Genomic DNA, 15,893 nt, shown 5'->3' on the forward strand with positions numbered 1-15,893 from the left:
GCTTCTTGGTGAAAAACTATTAGTAAAGGGAGTCCCAAGTATAATAAAATTATTACACAGTTTTATTTTGAAGAACATTTTGCATTTGTTTTAATACAAAATGATGTAGGTCAAGAAATAATTTACAAACCTTTAAGTTCTTATCCTGGCATTTGAAATAAGAATGATTTCAGAGGAAGTCTGTAAGCTATTCATAGGAAACTCATTATGTACAAAATGTTTATTGACATGATTTAAACATCACATTTGTAAAAATGTGAACTGGTTTGCTATCTAGCATATGAACTACAGGTAAAACCTGGTAAGATAACTTGTTAGAACAAGTCATTGTTATCCAGTGCTAACAAAATAGACAGTAGCTTTCATTGTGTTTTGATTTTCCTCCAAGGTCATTTCAGCCTCAAAGTCATGTCAGGGTTTTACTGCATTGTGAACAATATCTAAGCCCTCTCTTGGTTGCATAAAAATAAATCTTTGAAATAGTACACATAGAATAACAGAAAGGTAGAGGCAATAAAACAGTATACTTCTTGTATCAAGGTTTTGGTTCTGTGAAGAATCACCGTATTTCTTTTCTTTCCAAGCAGACTAAGTAGTACTGAAGTCAAGCAATTTCATTTTCATGTGGATATTTTTCACCCAAGATGCTTCCCATCAACATAGGGTATGCAGGTAATAAATTTTGTCAAAACTGTCTCATGACCAGTAATACCCTGGCATGAACTTGCCAATTTTTAGATGATTTTAATATTTATTTTTAGCATGGGATTAATAAAAAAATAAAATTAGAGATTATTTTTCAATCAAAAAAGTTAAAATAACTTTAAATCTTTTACCTTTCCAACTATAAGACTGTAAATAGTCAACTGTGCATCCCTTATGCAGAGAGATTCGACTCAATTATTAAAAAAAAAAAAATAATCTGTTCTGTTGCCAAGTTCAAGCTTGACACTTTATCCCAAAAAGAGATTTACACTGAGAGGTGGCTCTATTTAAATATTTATGCTATAGATCTATATATTCCAAGTAAAAATACTTCTATCTAGAATTCTGTGGAGAGTTACAATAATTAGGGTCCATAAATATTGCTGCAGTTCAATTACGGTACAATAATTACAAAATATAGAACATCTCTTTACAAATACAAATCATTGTATATTACAATTCATTTACAGTAATTTCTACTATATAATTTTTAGCAAACTATCTTATCTAATTCTACTATAACCTGGTTGCAAGTGCATTAGTAAGAATGCAATTATTCCAGTATATTTTGCCCTTAACGTGATAGTCATAAAACAGACTATCTGAATGATATTTTCCTATGTAAACTGGTGTTACATATGACAGATTATTCTTTATATAACTTTTTTTTTCCAACGATCTTTAACAGGTAGAGCTTGACAAACTGTATTTTAGAAGAGCGTTAAGAAAAAAAAATCAGGAGGCAAGTTTGAAAACAATGTTAGAATGGATATGTAACGGGTAGCTGATATGCTATTGAGCACTGAGGTAATGACATTATTGGTTGTCATTACTCATCTCATGTTGCTATTTCCCACACAATTTTGTGCCGGACTTATACAGACATTTTTACTGACAAAATCCTGCTCTACTACAAAGGACAGCAGCACAAGGTTGAAAGACAGGCAAGATATTACACCTCAGAATCCTGCTCTAGCCCTCAAAAAACTGATTGTCACAATCTGCTTGGTTTCGAAATAACCTTATTCCTACAGAGGAACTGAAGATTCTGGGAGGAGACTTGACGTACTGCAGCTCTGATCACATTTCGGCAACCTGGAGATAATAAATTTTTTAGTTATGGCTTCCTTGAGGTGTGACATCACTTGTACAAAACTTGATTGGTTATTCACTCCAGCTAGTGCCTAGCATCTTTAAACTATGAGGCACTTTTTCTGTTATTAGAATAATTTTCCTTGCTAAATACTATAAGCTTGTAATGCATATCATTTCATCAGCTAAGTCTTCTTCGTATCGTCCCGTTTCTGGTTCTTCATCACTGTAGCCAGGACCAAAATCTTGAAGTTCATAATCTTGTCTGCTTAAAATGGGAAACATATCCCCATTGGTCCCATTGCTAATATTTCCATTGAGAAGATTACTTGCTGCACTTTCCATCTCATCAATAGTCATGTCACATGCATCAGCAATCTCGTGTTTTGTAGCTGAAACAAATTTAGGGTCCTTTGCATACCTTCCTAGGCCTTCAGATATAAGCACCTGGCAGATGGAGGGGAGAGAATGAGATACACAGTGGAATTACAGAACAGACAGGTCACAACAACGTTTCTCATTTGTGGAAAAGACTAGAACCCCCCCTGCTGAATCACTACAGCAACTCACAGCAAAACTGTACATGTAGAGAACAGTCAAATGGCTCCAAACCACAGTGTGTCCATTATGTGATAAGGCAACTGATAATGTAATAACTGACAATGTAATGCATCTGTCTTTTGTCATTAGAAGTTTGGGAGTAGTCTTTGCTAAGCATCAATCATCGGGCTGATATACTAAAGACAACAGTTAATATATCTCAGATGGTGCAGTTAGAACAGTCGCCTGAAACACAGAATTTTAGATACATTCTCAGTATCTGAGATGCTGAAGTCCCATTTGCAAATAAAATGTAACGAAGCGAATTGTTTACCTCATGGTAATGGAAAGGAAGCGACAGATGGAAGCAAGAAGAGCAACTATGATTCAGGAATGCTATATACTCTTTATCTTCAATTTTTTTTAATATAAAAGGGAATTCTTAACATTGTTCAGTACACCTGCAAATCAATCCTTGTAGCTTAGTCACCTCTACATTAGTAAACTGATTCATAGAGTTCCTGATCTTTTATTCAGATTACTGCAAAAATGGTTATGTATTTCTATAGAAACAACAGAGAGAACAGGCATATGCATCCTGTCTTTCCTGTCAGCCACTGTGGAAGGACACTTCGTAACTGATCCTCAACTAGAAAACTTCAATTTCAAATCTCTGAAATCTCTTCAGTTCCCTGACACACCAACGTTAAGTTTTGGATTCAGTAGAAATTGTTTACTATGTGACAACTACAAGTTCCCCTGTCTTTACCTAAAGATGGTTTTGGGCTTTGAAACAGAAAATATCACATTTTCAAAGAGGTGATGTGAACTGAATTATATGCTTTTTAAAGATAACACAAAAACTGAACAGATGGACTCTCCTGGCTACTTCAGAGGTTTCTGTAATACTTACCGCTTCTACCAAGCTGTCTGCACTCCTCTGTTTGTCACTGTGTTTATGCCTAAGGTCATTAGGCACAGTTAAATTGGCTGGTGTAAATGTTCGGTACGAAATATCAGGGTCATCTGTGTACCAAGAGCTCCTATGCAAGGAAGGCAGGCTGCCATTCATATGCTCTGTAGATTCAGCCCTGTCAACCTGGATGAGAGGTCTGTAATACGGGGTACGGTCCCTGTTGGGAGGGGTGGCAGGAGGGGTAGCCCAGGAACGCGTTGAACGACTTGGTGAATGTTTATGAGCTTTGCTGGAATCCAGGCCTGCAACAGCCATGACCTGGTAAGGGGAAGAGTTTTAGAAGTTAGTGATTTCCAGTGCTCAGTCATACTCATTTCTCATTCCAACATTTAGTTCAAACCAATTGTTCAGGCAGCAGCTATGCAAAGTTAACATTTCCTCATCTTTAGTAGTCATGTAAAGGAGGAACAGGACTGAAATTGGTAACTTGACAGGATAAAATGGTATTTTTTTCTATTACTACGCAGGTCACAAAATCTTGCTTATACAAGCATAGAAACATTTCTTCTGTCCTGTAGGGACAGGATAGGAAGGTGTCAGCACGTTCCAAGCATTCTGGATGGCATCTCTGAGCTATGGAAATTGCCATCCTTGCAGAGCCACGTCAGCGCTTGGCACTGAGCCTCAAAAGATGTGTACGTTGTGCTTGCAAATTCTCACAGGTGGGGCTCAGCAACTGCATAGCCAAAGATTAATAGGCAGTTGTCATATTAGCAGTCCGGGTCAAAAGTCCTTAGGGCATCCTGACTCTTTGCAGACACTTAAGAGAGTCATAGGAGCAAACTACTCATTTTCAATATTTTGTAGAAGGTCAACGTCTGAGAAGCCTTGTGTCGAGCAACTACAAGCCTACACTTGGCCTAGATGATGTGCACAGGCAAATGACGTAATACATTAGTACTGTTTCAAACAACAGTGAAAGTCACACGGACACTACACCAGTTCGTTAATAGTTAAATAAGATTTTGTGCTTACCTGCTGTTGCATTAAGTGAAGTGGTAAAGCAGTGCGATGGAAATTAGGAGAGAGTGGTATGTCATCTTGACTACTTTGTCGGCGGAGGCATTCAAAGTTAAAGGAAGATCGTCTATTTGCTACAGGGAAACCATAATTCATTAGGAAAATAAAATACTTTCCTCAAAGTCTATTATTTCCAGAATTCCAATGTGAGTCAACTATCACACAAATAAAAACATATCCCTCAGTAAGAAATGAGTTGTGCTAACAGAAGCAAGAAGCTGGTTGTACAATAAAGGATAGATACATCATATGAGCAAATGCAGTCCTAGGTAGAAACCACACGAGCAGCCTGACATGACAGAATTTGAAGCATCTGTTTCACAAAGACAGCTTGTGTTATGCAGCAGTCTGGTTCAGAGTTTTTTGTGAACAGAATTGGAGTTAAGTGCCATAGACTTAAGATTCCTCATAGTTGTCACCAGGCACTTAATGCTGGATATTAACCATCAGGGTTCCTTAAAGAATCATTGCACCAAACTAGGCACCTCCAGGAGGTGATTCAGTCCACTTGAGGCAAACGTTGTGTCTCTCCATTTTCTCTGCGATAAATCCAAATGCAGGAATGTAAGCCTTGCTCCTAACAAATGCTGGATGTCCCGATACCAAAATTAATAAAAAGCAAACCAAGAAGTCCCCTCATCCCAAACAAGACACTTGTTTGGACCTGCTTCTCCCCAGGAACGAGTCTGAAAGAATATCTTAATCATTTCTCAGCACACTTCTGGAAGTTGCTCAAATACTGTGGTGATGAGTTTGGTATAAAAACCTTCAGGAAGCTTGACACAAAGCTCACCTTACTAACTACAGTACTCAGCCAAGGCACTCTGTTACATTAGCTTGGACTGAATCCTGATGCTAGCAGCAGCTGTTTAGTGCAATGTTGCAGGTTCTTTCTCTTTTTTCTTTCTTCACGTGAGAACATCAGGACTTCCTCCCCAGGCCAAACAGCCCATACAGTAGTTACAAATAAAAGGTTTGAGCTTCTTTTAAAATCTGCTGAGATACCAAGTCTCCAACATTTCTCAGCTGTGTTGCTGAACATTAAACGAATGGTTATGACAGGAGGCCTGACTGAGTTCTTGCAACATTGTATTGGTGTGAGTCAAAGGACTTCCTACATTAACCTTACGCAACTCAGATCAGAACTAGGTCCTCTTATCCTAGGATATCAAATGCCCTATTATCTAGGACATTTATCTAGTTTCTTGTAAGTGAGATAGAAAGTGTAAGTTTCCTCTAAAGAAATGTCTGCTTAATAGTGTCATCACAATGTTATCAGAGAAGTCAAATGAATCCCAAAGGCTGCAGTCACAGGAAGCCTTCAACCTTCGCCTTGTAACAATCCCCAGAGGATTTTTATAAGGTTGTTCTCCTGCAATGTATGGAATGGATATACAAGCATCCATCTGTTTCTGTGGCTTAAAATTCCTCAGCTATCAGAAAAGCTTGCAGAAAGGTGTACAGGAGTCTCCTTTCACAGTCTCCCCTTTGTCCGATGTCTTTTCCTTCTGCTACTGGAAGTGATCAAGCAGCTTTCTGTACATTTCATTATCATTCATCTGAGGTGAGTTATTTACTCTCTCTAGTGCAAGACTCATTCTTTCTGCTTTTTCCTTCTGTGGCCCTTAAGGTCAGAAAGCCAAATAGCAGACAGCATTACTGGTCTTGTTGTAAGGAGCAGAGTGCCAAAAGTGAGGATCCAGCACTGACGGTATTGCTGAAGAATGTTTTCTTTATTATGTAATTATATATTTTGCTGCTGCCCTTTATTACAGTTTTCTGTAATTTTAAACAGTCAGAGACTGTACCTCAGCCATTGTATAATGATCCCACTACACTTGCCTCTGAAACTTTTATTTTTTAAATCTATACCTGCACTTTCTTTAGGGTGTCTGAGACAGGAAAGGACTGAAACCCATTTTCCCACCCACAGTGTCCTTGCAGTCATACTTCCACAGATAAATGGACCATGATGCTGGCTGCTAGCATCATCAGAAGGAAAGACAACTCCGGCTTTGCTAGAAAGGCAGTCCACCTTAGAGCAGACAAAACACAGAGACTCTTCTAGAAATGATCCTGTGTTGTTCTGTCTGGAGGGCACTGGTTAGATGGCATCATCCAAAGCCACACACCACAGACCTCGCTGCACTCTCCACACTATGTGTAAGAGCACTCTTAGGGCCACTGTGGGGTTGTACGGAGCCAAGTGTTTATTGTGCACCAAGAAAGAGCCTCAGAAAGAGGTTTATTTTGCACTTCACAACCCCAAGTGCTTCCTCTCTATGAAGTGTCAGAGGTCAAAGACCAAAATCCAAGAGTTTTGAGTCTGTGCCTAGATTCACTAGAGGATTAGCACTGTTAATCTTTGCAGTATGGCCTGGAACATACCAAAACAAATTACAAGATAAGAAGCATGAGAATTTTTAGAAATGCAAATAAAGCAATACTGTGCTTGAGATAAGGAGAAACCAAGAGAAAGGTCTAAGGAGGAGAATAAATGAAAATTAAACAGGTAAAAAAAAAAACAGTTGACAACACTAATTCAATCTATAAATTGAAACATTTTCTCCCTCAGAAGAAACTCAGAATATTAATCATTGTTCCTGAGATGGCACAACAAAGTACTAGTATGAATCTGAAATAAGATGCTTAGCTCAGGAACATTTTTGTTTTCCACTTGAGAAACTCACATTAAAAAGCTTAAAGGCACTGCAAAGGTAAATAAAAAACCCCAAACCCAAACGCAAAGCACCATTAAGGTCACTCAGTTCTCTTCTTCCCTGAAAATTGTCCTGCTTCAGTCTCTAGTATTTACTAAAACAGCAGATGCAAATGCCACTGATTACAATGTCATTGAACAGCAGGACTGTTAAAAGACAGGGGAAGTGCCCGCAGGTGAGAGACAATGGCACCAACTCAGGGCAACACTGCACATCTCTAGGGGTGAATAAAGGGCACATGGATTGAAACCCTCCAGTCAACGTTTCAAAGCAAACCACTGCTGCATTCTGCCTTGCTCTTCCTTCATTTATCATATCAAGTTAAAACTGGCAATTAAATTTGTTACGTTTATAGTACGGGATGAGTGAGGCAAGAGGTACTAGAAAGACTGACTTGTAAGGTAGGATCCACAGATTCTCTGAGCAGTCTCTCAGGATGGATGGATATTTCTGCCATACACAATAATCCACTAGCAACAATAACCAAGAAAAGTCATGTTTGAAATCCAAATTAAAAAGAGGCCTTTTTGAACTGGAACATGTCTGAATGCATTTAAATACTTCTAGATTTGCAAACAAATTGTTCTTAATGTACTTACGTGTTGGTGTTGGAGGTAGCAGCCGTCTCCTAGGAGATCTTTTTGCATCATAACAGATCTGTGAATCATCTTCCTCAAAAAACCCGTGTGGGTGATGGTAACCTTTTGGTCTCTCAAAATCTGAGTCATGGCAGTGATATCTACAGTGGTAATCATATATATGCCTGCATTTAAAATACATAAAGTAAATGTTACTTTAAGTCACTTTCTGCAAACTGATATATTAGATTTCTTCTAAAATATTTTCAAATCTACTCTCTCCAGCAAGGTAACCAAACATTACATTATATAATTACTCAATTTTAAAATCCAGTTTCTATATGCAAACTGATTTTGAGATAACAAGCATACACTTTTGTACTACTATAGTTACACAGTAAGTTCCCAGGTGAAATTTTTATTAGATTATATTTATATAGTTATTCTTATCAGTACAGGCTAAAATGTAGGACCTCATTTTACATTGCTTAAAAAAAAAAACCAAACCAACTCTGTTCTACTACCATGCTGTCTCGTGAACCCTAGGAAATATGTGGAGCACAGAAACTCAGAGAACAAAATTAAGTCTTTTACAGTCTGGGTATTTCTCTTGTCGAAAATCAAATCTCGGAAGGGTGTTAATTGTCTGCTTTTATGCAAACCAACAAGATGCAGATTAGGGTGCCAATTTTGCCAGAATTCAGATGTCAGAGAAAGACAATAGACTAGGAAGAGGAGAACTAAGCATGTCTGGCACTTGAGCATATGCATTTACGGATCTAAGATACAATGACAATAAATTCCTCTACTTCTAGCATGGATTTCATAACAAAAATTTATTGACAGAAGCGGAGGATATTTTTGAGAAGTTATTGGATTTATTCACTAGAAGGGAAACATAGCTATTGCAAGGAAGATTAACACAATCTACCCAAGATCTTGTAAAGGCATACATCTTTCTATGTCATAATGAGAAAGAGTATTATAGAATTTTAAAAATCATGAGGTATTTGGGAAAAAGGTGCTTTTTTTTTTTTTTTTCTAAATAGGAAGCCTTTCAGTATTACCAAATATAGGTTCTGTTCCATGGCAGATTGATACTCAGAAAACACTGGAACAATCTCACACTTTAAATCAGGAATATCAGGACTTTCTCCCAAAGTAGCACCCAAGCATTGCCTGCACAACTGGAAACCTATTATTTATGTACAGGCGTGGTCCCAATGCAAAGTGAGGCCCTGCACTGTTGCTGAAGCCAACGGCACAGTGCTCAAATCAAATGAATATGGTAATGCTCAAAGGTGAACTAGCTTGGGAGCCAGTGTTCTAAAGTCAGAAAAATCTACCACAGTCCATTTCAGAAGAAACTCTGAAATAAAGTTGTAGAGAAAAGCTTACATTTACCAAAATTAAACCAAGGTCTTTTCTTTTTAAGTCTGAACTTAAGATATTGAATACAAAGATCACAGTATTTAAATACACAGGACCACTACTAGGTCTTTGAAAAACCCTATTGAACAGAAATACTGTAATTAACTAATATACTATTCCAAGTTTTGGCTGGAGAAAACAGAAATTAGTTTGAAAACTGAGAAAAAACAGGTTACAAAACTAGAACTCTGCAATTGCAGTAAAGAACCTTCAATTAATACAAATTTGGACGTTATGCAGTAATACAAATTTGTAAGAAATGCTAGTTGTTGACTAAAATTCAATTGATGGCATTTCCATAAAGCTTATGAATTAAACTTGAAGAAATCTGTTCCAAACATATAAAAGGCAGGACAATTATGACAGTGTTAAGTGTTTGTACTAAAGAGATAACAAATGGTGGCAGGAGGAGGATTATTAATAATGAGGTATAATGAGAATTTTCAAAAGGAAGTTGTCCAATTCTTTATTGGTCCAGCTAGTACTACCTTATGATCTTAGTCCACAGTTCACCAGCTTCACCTTTCTTTTTATGTTAAATTAAAAGAAAACCATTTCTAAGAATTCCTCTATCTGAGCTTGATACATCTTCTGTTGTATGTAAAATTTTATTTACAAGTGAAACGCTTCTTTGGTTGTGCACTACTTTATACTCAGTTCAAAGGAACTTTGTGCTTTCCTTTGAATTTGGTACAGAAGTTTTGCTGGAGTCTGCACATGATGTCACATGCAAAAGACCTTTGGAACACACACTATTCCTATTCACCATTTCACTTGCCAGCAGCTGTGGAGCATTAACTCCATTAGAGAATTTTCAGTATAAGTGTGCTTAGTGAAGATTTTAGAGATATGTACTTGATTTTTTGAAATATTTTTCCAAGTTTAACAAATATCCTCACCTGCTTCCTGACAACATACTGTCTTCTTCATAATATTCCTCTCCACTAAAATATTCCTGCTCTCCCAAATAATGATCATCATTGCAATAGTCTTGAACTTCACGTTCTTCACGGCAAATAGTAGGTCGACGCCCATCACCAGAGTCTGATCTGTAAATAGCAAATACCTACATTTTTTAGTATTTTATTTATATAAATTACATACTGTATATTTTATGCACAGTTGTGTTTTTTTATTTTCTTGGAAGCACATTAAAAGACAAGCATTAACAACTCTCTTCTCAGAATGTGATGTTATAGTAAATTGTGTAGAACTGCAGTTCAGAACGTGACTATTTTATCTGTTTCTTAAAGATGACATTCCTTTATCTCCTTGTGCTACAAATAGGGAAATAATTAATATGGGGATGTTCAGTGAAGACAAATACATTTAAGACATTTTTACAAAATATAAATTCAGAGTTCTTTGAAGAAAGACAGCCTCTCTCAAATGTCTGAAGTTTGCCAAATGGCTAAAATATTAAGGAGCACTCACTGAGGTATTTCAAGAAAAATCAGAAATGGATGTGCAAATCTAGACATGAAAATTGAGCACTGAGAGTACATTAAGCAATGCGCTTCAAATAACACAATATATCCCATTTTTAAAAGTTGTCTTAGAAAATATTCAGACATAAGACAAGAAAAGATTTTGGGCCCCGTATAATAGGAACTGTACACATGAATATTTAGCAAAGCTAAAGCCAGTATTTTTTCCAATCTTTACAAGTTGATTTTAAACAAGGGCTACCATCAAACGAGATCTTTTGGCTGTTGAAAAGTGCACAAACCTGCATGGACTTTTAAAAGGACTTGAATAATTTTGAAATTTACCATAGAAGTTTATCCTTTTAGAAAAGGCAGTAGAAAATTTGACTTAGAAATTGTCACTTAAGTTATTCAGCATATGTGTTGTCATACAGTTAATTTTGAAAATTGTACTGAAGAAAGAAAAACGAGGGAAAAAGGAGGGAGGGGAAAAAGGAGGGAGGGGGAAAAGGAGGGAGGGGGAAAAGGAGGGAGGGGGAAAAGGAGGGAGGGGGAAAAGAAGAAAAATAAAACCTACTTTGTCCTCTTCAATTATGTCAGAAGAATATCAACTCACCTAATATATGTTTCATAGTAGCGAGTTCTATCCAGGTAAGCCATGAAAATAAGGAGAAAGACATTTTAAAATCAGGTACTTTAGAAAAATTCATTGGTAATTATAATGTCTGTAAATAGTAATTTCACCTTAAAGAAAAGTATTGCTTTCAAACCTTATTAAAATTATATACATTTCTCATATGTCAGAGATATATTTTAAATATGTATCATACATCAGTAGGCAACAGAAATGAAGCTAAATGCACAAATTAGTTTCATGTAGCATAACTCTTCTTATAGCATATTTATAATATATAAATTTGGTTAAACGCAAACACGTATTTGTAAAGTTACCTCCTACTGCTTGGCCTTCTACGCTTCTCGTGGTCGGTTCTGGAGTATGAATGGTAACCGTTTTCAGATCTATGCTCATGATTTCCAAAATTTGCGTGTTTTCCATGAGCAACTTTGGACACGTTGGCATTATTGAGATTGGCATTTGTTGAGTTTGGAACTTGCTTTCCTATCGAGTTGTGATTAAGATGATTGTGGTATACAGAATTTCCTGTCTGGGGATATATATTTTTCTCAGTATCACTTGCAGATGGAATTGAAGGCCGCTGAACATGTAAGGGACGGTGTGTGGTGTTGATCTGTTGAAATGAATCTCGTCTGTCACTGCTAATATGGTTTATGTGGTTGCCAAAGAGGGCACCGTTCCTCTGTTTTAGGGGAAGAGAAAGAAAAAATTACATTAGATACCTTAACAGAACGTATTTTTGACAGCAATACCTTACTTTTCTCTCCTACATGCATAGAAAAGCAGCAATTCAAATAATCTGTGATTTTTCTTTCTAATTTTATGATGCTTCAGATGGGATCTCCTGAAGTGAGAGAGATGTGATTGTGATGACAATATTTGTATTTCAGAGTCAAATCAACATTATGCTGTGATCATTATTCTTTTTCCATACAACTAAATGTGACATCTAGCTTTCTCCACATTTTATTATGCAGGAGAAACCTAGATTCCCATACATGAACATGCACTAACTTCCTCAGAAAGGGACGTGTCTGCTTAATTTTTGAGAACACTTTGGTGGAATTCTCTCCTGTTATCCCAGAGCATGGGTTTGCAACAGGCGTTACTCGGACAGGATGGAGTGCCATGCAACAGCTTGCAAGCATATCTCAAGTATCATTAAGCTTCAGTGCTTCCATTCTTTCTACTTGCAGAGGTACAAGAGCAGTAACTCTTTATCAGCCCTGAGAGTGTAATGGACCGTGAAAGAGAGAATGAAGTGTTAAGTTACGACTATGACATGCAGCTCTCTTTGACACCTGACCCAGATTATGTAGCCTCCCTGTCTAGCCAGGTGTGGGTCTTGGATGACAGCAGTCTGTCTTGAAGCTCAATCTAGGGAAGACAGGATGTAATGATGGTTGGCAGAGAAATCCATCTACTGTCTCCAGTGCCGCATCCTCCTCTTGTGCAAAGGAGAACAGCAAGCTATGGGGCTTCTGATGTAATTACTACAGGAGCATGCTTTTACATCTGCTTCTTTGGAAATACTTGTGAAAAATTAAGTTTTCTTGCCGGCTGACAAATGGTTTGCAGATCACTCCTGATTGTAACACCAACTTGACATGCTCACCATTAAACTGAATATATACAGTGTAAAAGAGGACTTTTTTTTTTTTTTCTGATTGATTCTTATTGATATCCCTCACAGGAAATTAGAAGTAGCATTTATATTGACTTCTGTGTAATTCCAGGCATTTGTTTTAAAATATGCAGCTCTGTGTCTGTTGTGGTTTGGCTGTATAGAATTTATTTCTCTTCGTCCTATCTACCATTGCAGAAGTTAAGACACTTCCAGTTTCAACCTTGCCACTATCAAAATTTGGGATGGCAAGCTTTGTGCCTTGTCTTAGGATTTGCTTAAGAAAAAAATAAGAACTAATGAGAAAGAACTAGGGGCAAGAGAATAACCCTGCAGGAACTGCTTCCTAAATTTATGATGAGATGCAAGTGTCCTGGTAATACCATTTTTATAGATATATACATATTTATAAAATACTTATGCTTATTTGAGGGGATTTAAAATTATTATTATTCTTATTGTCCTTCATATACAGGGATAAGCTCATTCTTTAAGCTCATATTATATGACAAATCAATTCACATAGCTGTGTTCTGACATTACTTTATAAACATCTTCCTCCTCCTCTGGATTGTTTTCCTCTGGTTCATCATCTTGCAAGTCACAGGATATAGCTCGGCGTATTTCAGGGCCAATATCATGAAGTGTCCTTAGTCCTGCCTAAATCAATGACAATATCATAATACATTAGGAATGCAAATTATTTTTTTGTTCTTTAATTACAGGAGTGCAGATTTATTTTAAAGGACAGTCAACAAGTTTTTGTACCCTGGCATCCAGAGAGGATGCATCCTACTATATGTCTCTTTACTGTTATTACGAAAAGGCTTGTATTCCAGTACAACCCAGTTGAGGTGATCATGTCTTTATTATCACAGGGTAGATTCTGACTAAAAGACCACTGATGTTTATGGAACCCTATAGAAATAAAATTCATCTTATAATAAAGCATAAGTAAGCAGCAAGAACTATAATAAAATGTATTTCAATTAGATGCATATTTACTGTTAAAAACATGTTTGCAAGCCTGTGTCCACAAAGGAAACACAAGATTTTTGCTACAGCAAGAGCAGTTTTAGCAGAGCTCAGATGGAAAAGAAAGCAGTGAAATAATTCCAGGTCATCTGCACTGCCCTATGATATGCAGATATTTGATTTAAAGCTTTAGGACAAAAAACGATGTAGCTATAGTAGCATGGACTCGGCATGTATCAGTTCATATTGCTCTCAAGCCTGCTACCACAAGCAACCTTTAGGAAAAGGGATAATGCTGAAACTGCCAAGGACAGACTTGCACATTAGAGAGGAAATGGACATCATACTCAGAGCCAAGAATTCAGTGCTTTTGTGTAGGCCTTACTTACTTCGAAAAGAAGATATTTTTCCTGTTTTAACTGTGGCTGTCATGGTCTGAAGCAAAAAATGCAGTGTTGTTTTTCCCAACTTTTTTCAATTTCCTCGGGTTCAGATGAAATCAAAGATCTGTTTGTTTAGCTCTTTACTAACAGTACACTTACACTACTAAAAATCTTGCACAGCACTTGGCTAAATTCTTGATTATTATCTAAAAGCCTGATTTATTATTTTTCTGCATTTTTGGATGCAGATGTGAAGGCTGTCCCAGCCCATCTGAGCTGTACACCTATGGCATGACACTGACACTGCATGTTACTTGCCCTGGGGTGGCATGAAGATATGTAGAGAATTTTGTGTGTTTCAGAGCTCCAAATGGAGCTGAAGGACCTTGGAGGGCACCAAATGCAGCCTGGTCCCATTGCTGCTGCCTAGCACACATGGTCCCTCGAGTACAGCACAGCATCGCAGCCAAGTTTCAGCTCAAAATGGAAATAGCAGGTTTGCTGGGGAGGAAAATGGCATGTATGCAGTGTGGGCAATCAGAACCTGGAAAGGAATGAACCAAAAAGCTTTGTATCTAACAGTGTAGATTTACTATAGGGTCCTCTTCAGGTTTCATTCATACCAGCATTTCACTTCCTGAAATCAGCCCTTGACTAATCACATTAGCTACATATATTTGGCAATTATATTTTCTTCTTCAGGGATGAACTTTGAGAGTTACACTATAATTGAACAAGGCTCTAAAAATCATTTACTAGTGAGTTAAAGTACTATAGACTTTTTCTGAATACATTATGCTTTCTCCCACTTCTTATGCTAATTGCATAGTCAAGACCTTCACAAGGTTGCTAATGTCATCATTTTGTATGGTGCTAAAGGGAAGAAAATTAACACTTTAAGGTACAGATTTTGAAGCAGATGACCAAAGGCTTCCATTTATTTAGCAGAGAATTACTATTATATTTTGGTTATTCAGTCATTAGCAAGAGTAGTCACTTGCATTTCATGTTCACTACCTGCTTATTTTATAGCAAAGAAAATCAGAAAGAACAGAAAACCTCAAAGCTACACTGACGCTTTAACACAAGAATAAACTGAGGTTAGTATGAACAGAATACCATGCAAGGACTACTGAAATAAGAAAATAAGCACGCAAAAAAAAAAAAAAAAAAAAACCAAACCAAAAAGCTGAATAGATCTACACTATAGCAGTGAACATAAGAGACACAGCAGTCGAGTCTTGATTCCCCCATGTTTTTCATCTTCGCAGAGCCCGTCTTCTAATGCTGAAGCTGAGTGCACTGCTCTACAACTACACAATAGCTCTGTGCTTTCCATCAAACCCAGGCTCCCTTCAAGCTAAGCCTTTCTGTGAACACAGTGCTCAGACAGCAGTATTATAAATTGTAACCCTGGCAAAAAAGTGGTAGCTTCTAGTACTGTCTGCCAAATTGTGACAAAGTCCCACAAATGTATGCCTAAAAGCTGAGAAAAGCCATGTGTTTGGCAGCAACATATTCAATAGTGATTTAATTCTGATTATATTTCCAGCTGCCTTCTGGTTTACTTCTTGGTGAATTACTCCTTTACTCAAGAGAAAGCAGGCAGCTTTTATCATCTCATCTCTCGTCAGTAATACTCATTTTCATGTAACAGACCTCTTGCAATGACAGTCAACAGCTGAAGACTAAAACCTGGATCACCATATATAAAAGTATATATTAGTTAAACTAAACCAGTCAGCTTTATTCACTCACAGATAGTACTGAAGCCACATGTTCTAC

The 15,893-nt window shown here is 37.2% G+C and overlaps 1 protein-coding gene across 7 annotated transcripts in view; it reads right to left on the reverse strand.

Moving 5' to 3' along the window:
• Window positions 1-65: 65 nt before the first annotated feature.
• The window catches only part of CACNA1D (calcium voltage-gated channel subunit alpha1 D), a 197,048-nt gene continuing 181,220 nt past the window's right edge, over window positions 66-15,893 (reverse strand). For all 7 annotated transcript variants that reach the window (XM_074914639.1, XM_074914641.1, XM_074914643.1 and 4 more), the window contains 8 exons: window positions 13,294-13,410; window positions 11,441-11,808; window positions 11,106-11,132; window positions 9,962-10,111; window positions 7,653-7,816; window positions 4,289-4,407; window positions 3,251-3,571; window positions 66-2,244 (listed from right to left, as the gene is read on the reverse strand). In XM_074914639.1, the coding sequence (XP_074770740.1) occupies window positions 1,951-2,244; window positions 3,251-3,571; window positions 4,289-4,407; window positions 7,653-7,816; window positions 9,962-10,111; window positions 11,106-11,132; window positions 11,441-11,808; window positions 13,294-13,410 (1,560 nt within the window). In that variant the 3' untranslated portion in view covers window positions 66-1,950. The remainder of the gene's footprint in view (window positions 2,245-3,250; window positions 3,572-4,288; window positions 4,408-7,652; window positions 7,817-9,961; window positions 10,112-11,105; window positions 11,133-11,440; window positions 11,809-13,293; window positions 13,411-15,893) is intronic.

Source organism: Athene noctua, chromosome 10 (assembly GCF_965140245.1).
Source record: "Athene noctua chromosome 10, bAthNoc1.hap1.1, whole genome shotgun sequence".
NCBI classification, from domain to species: domain Eukaryota; kingdom Metazoa; phylum Chordata; class Aves; order Strigiformes; family Strigidae; genus Athene; species Athene noctua.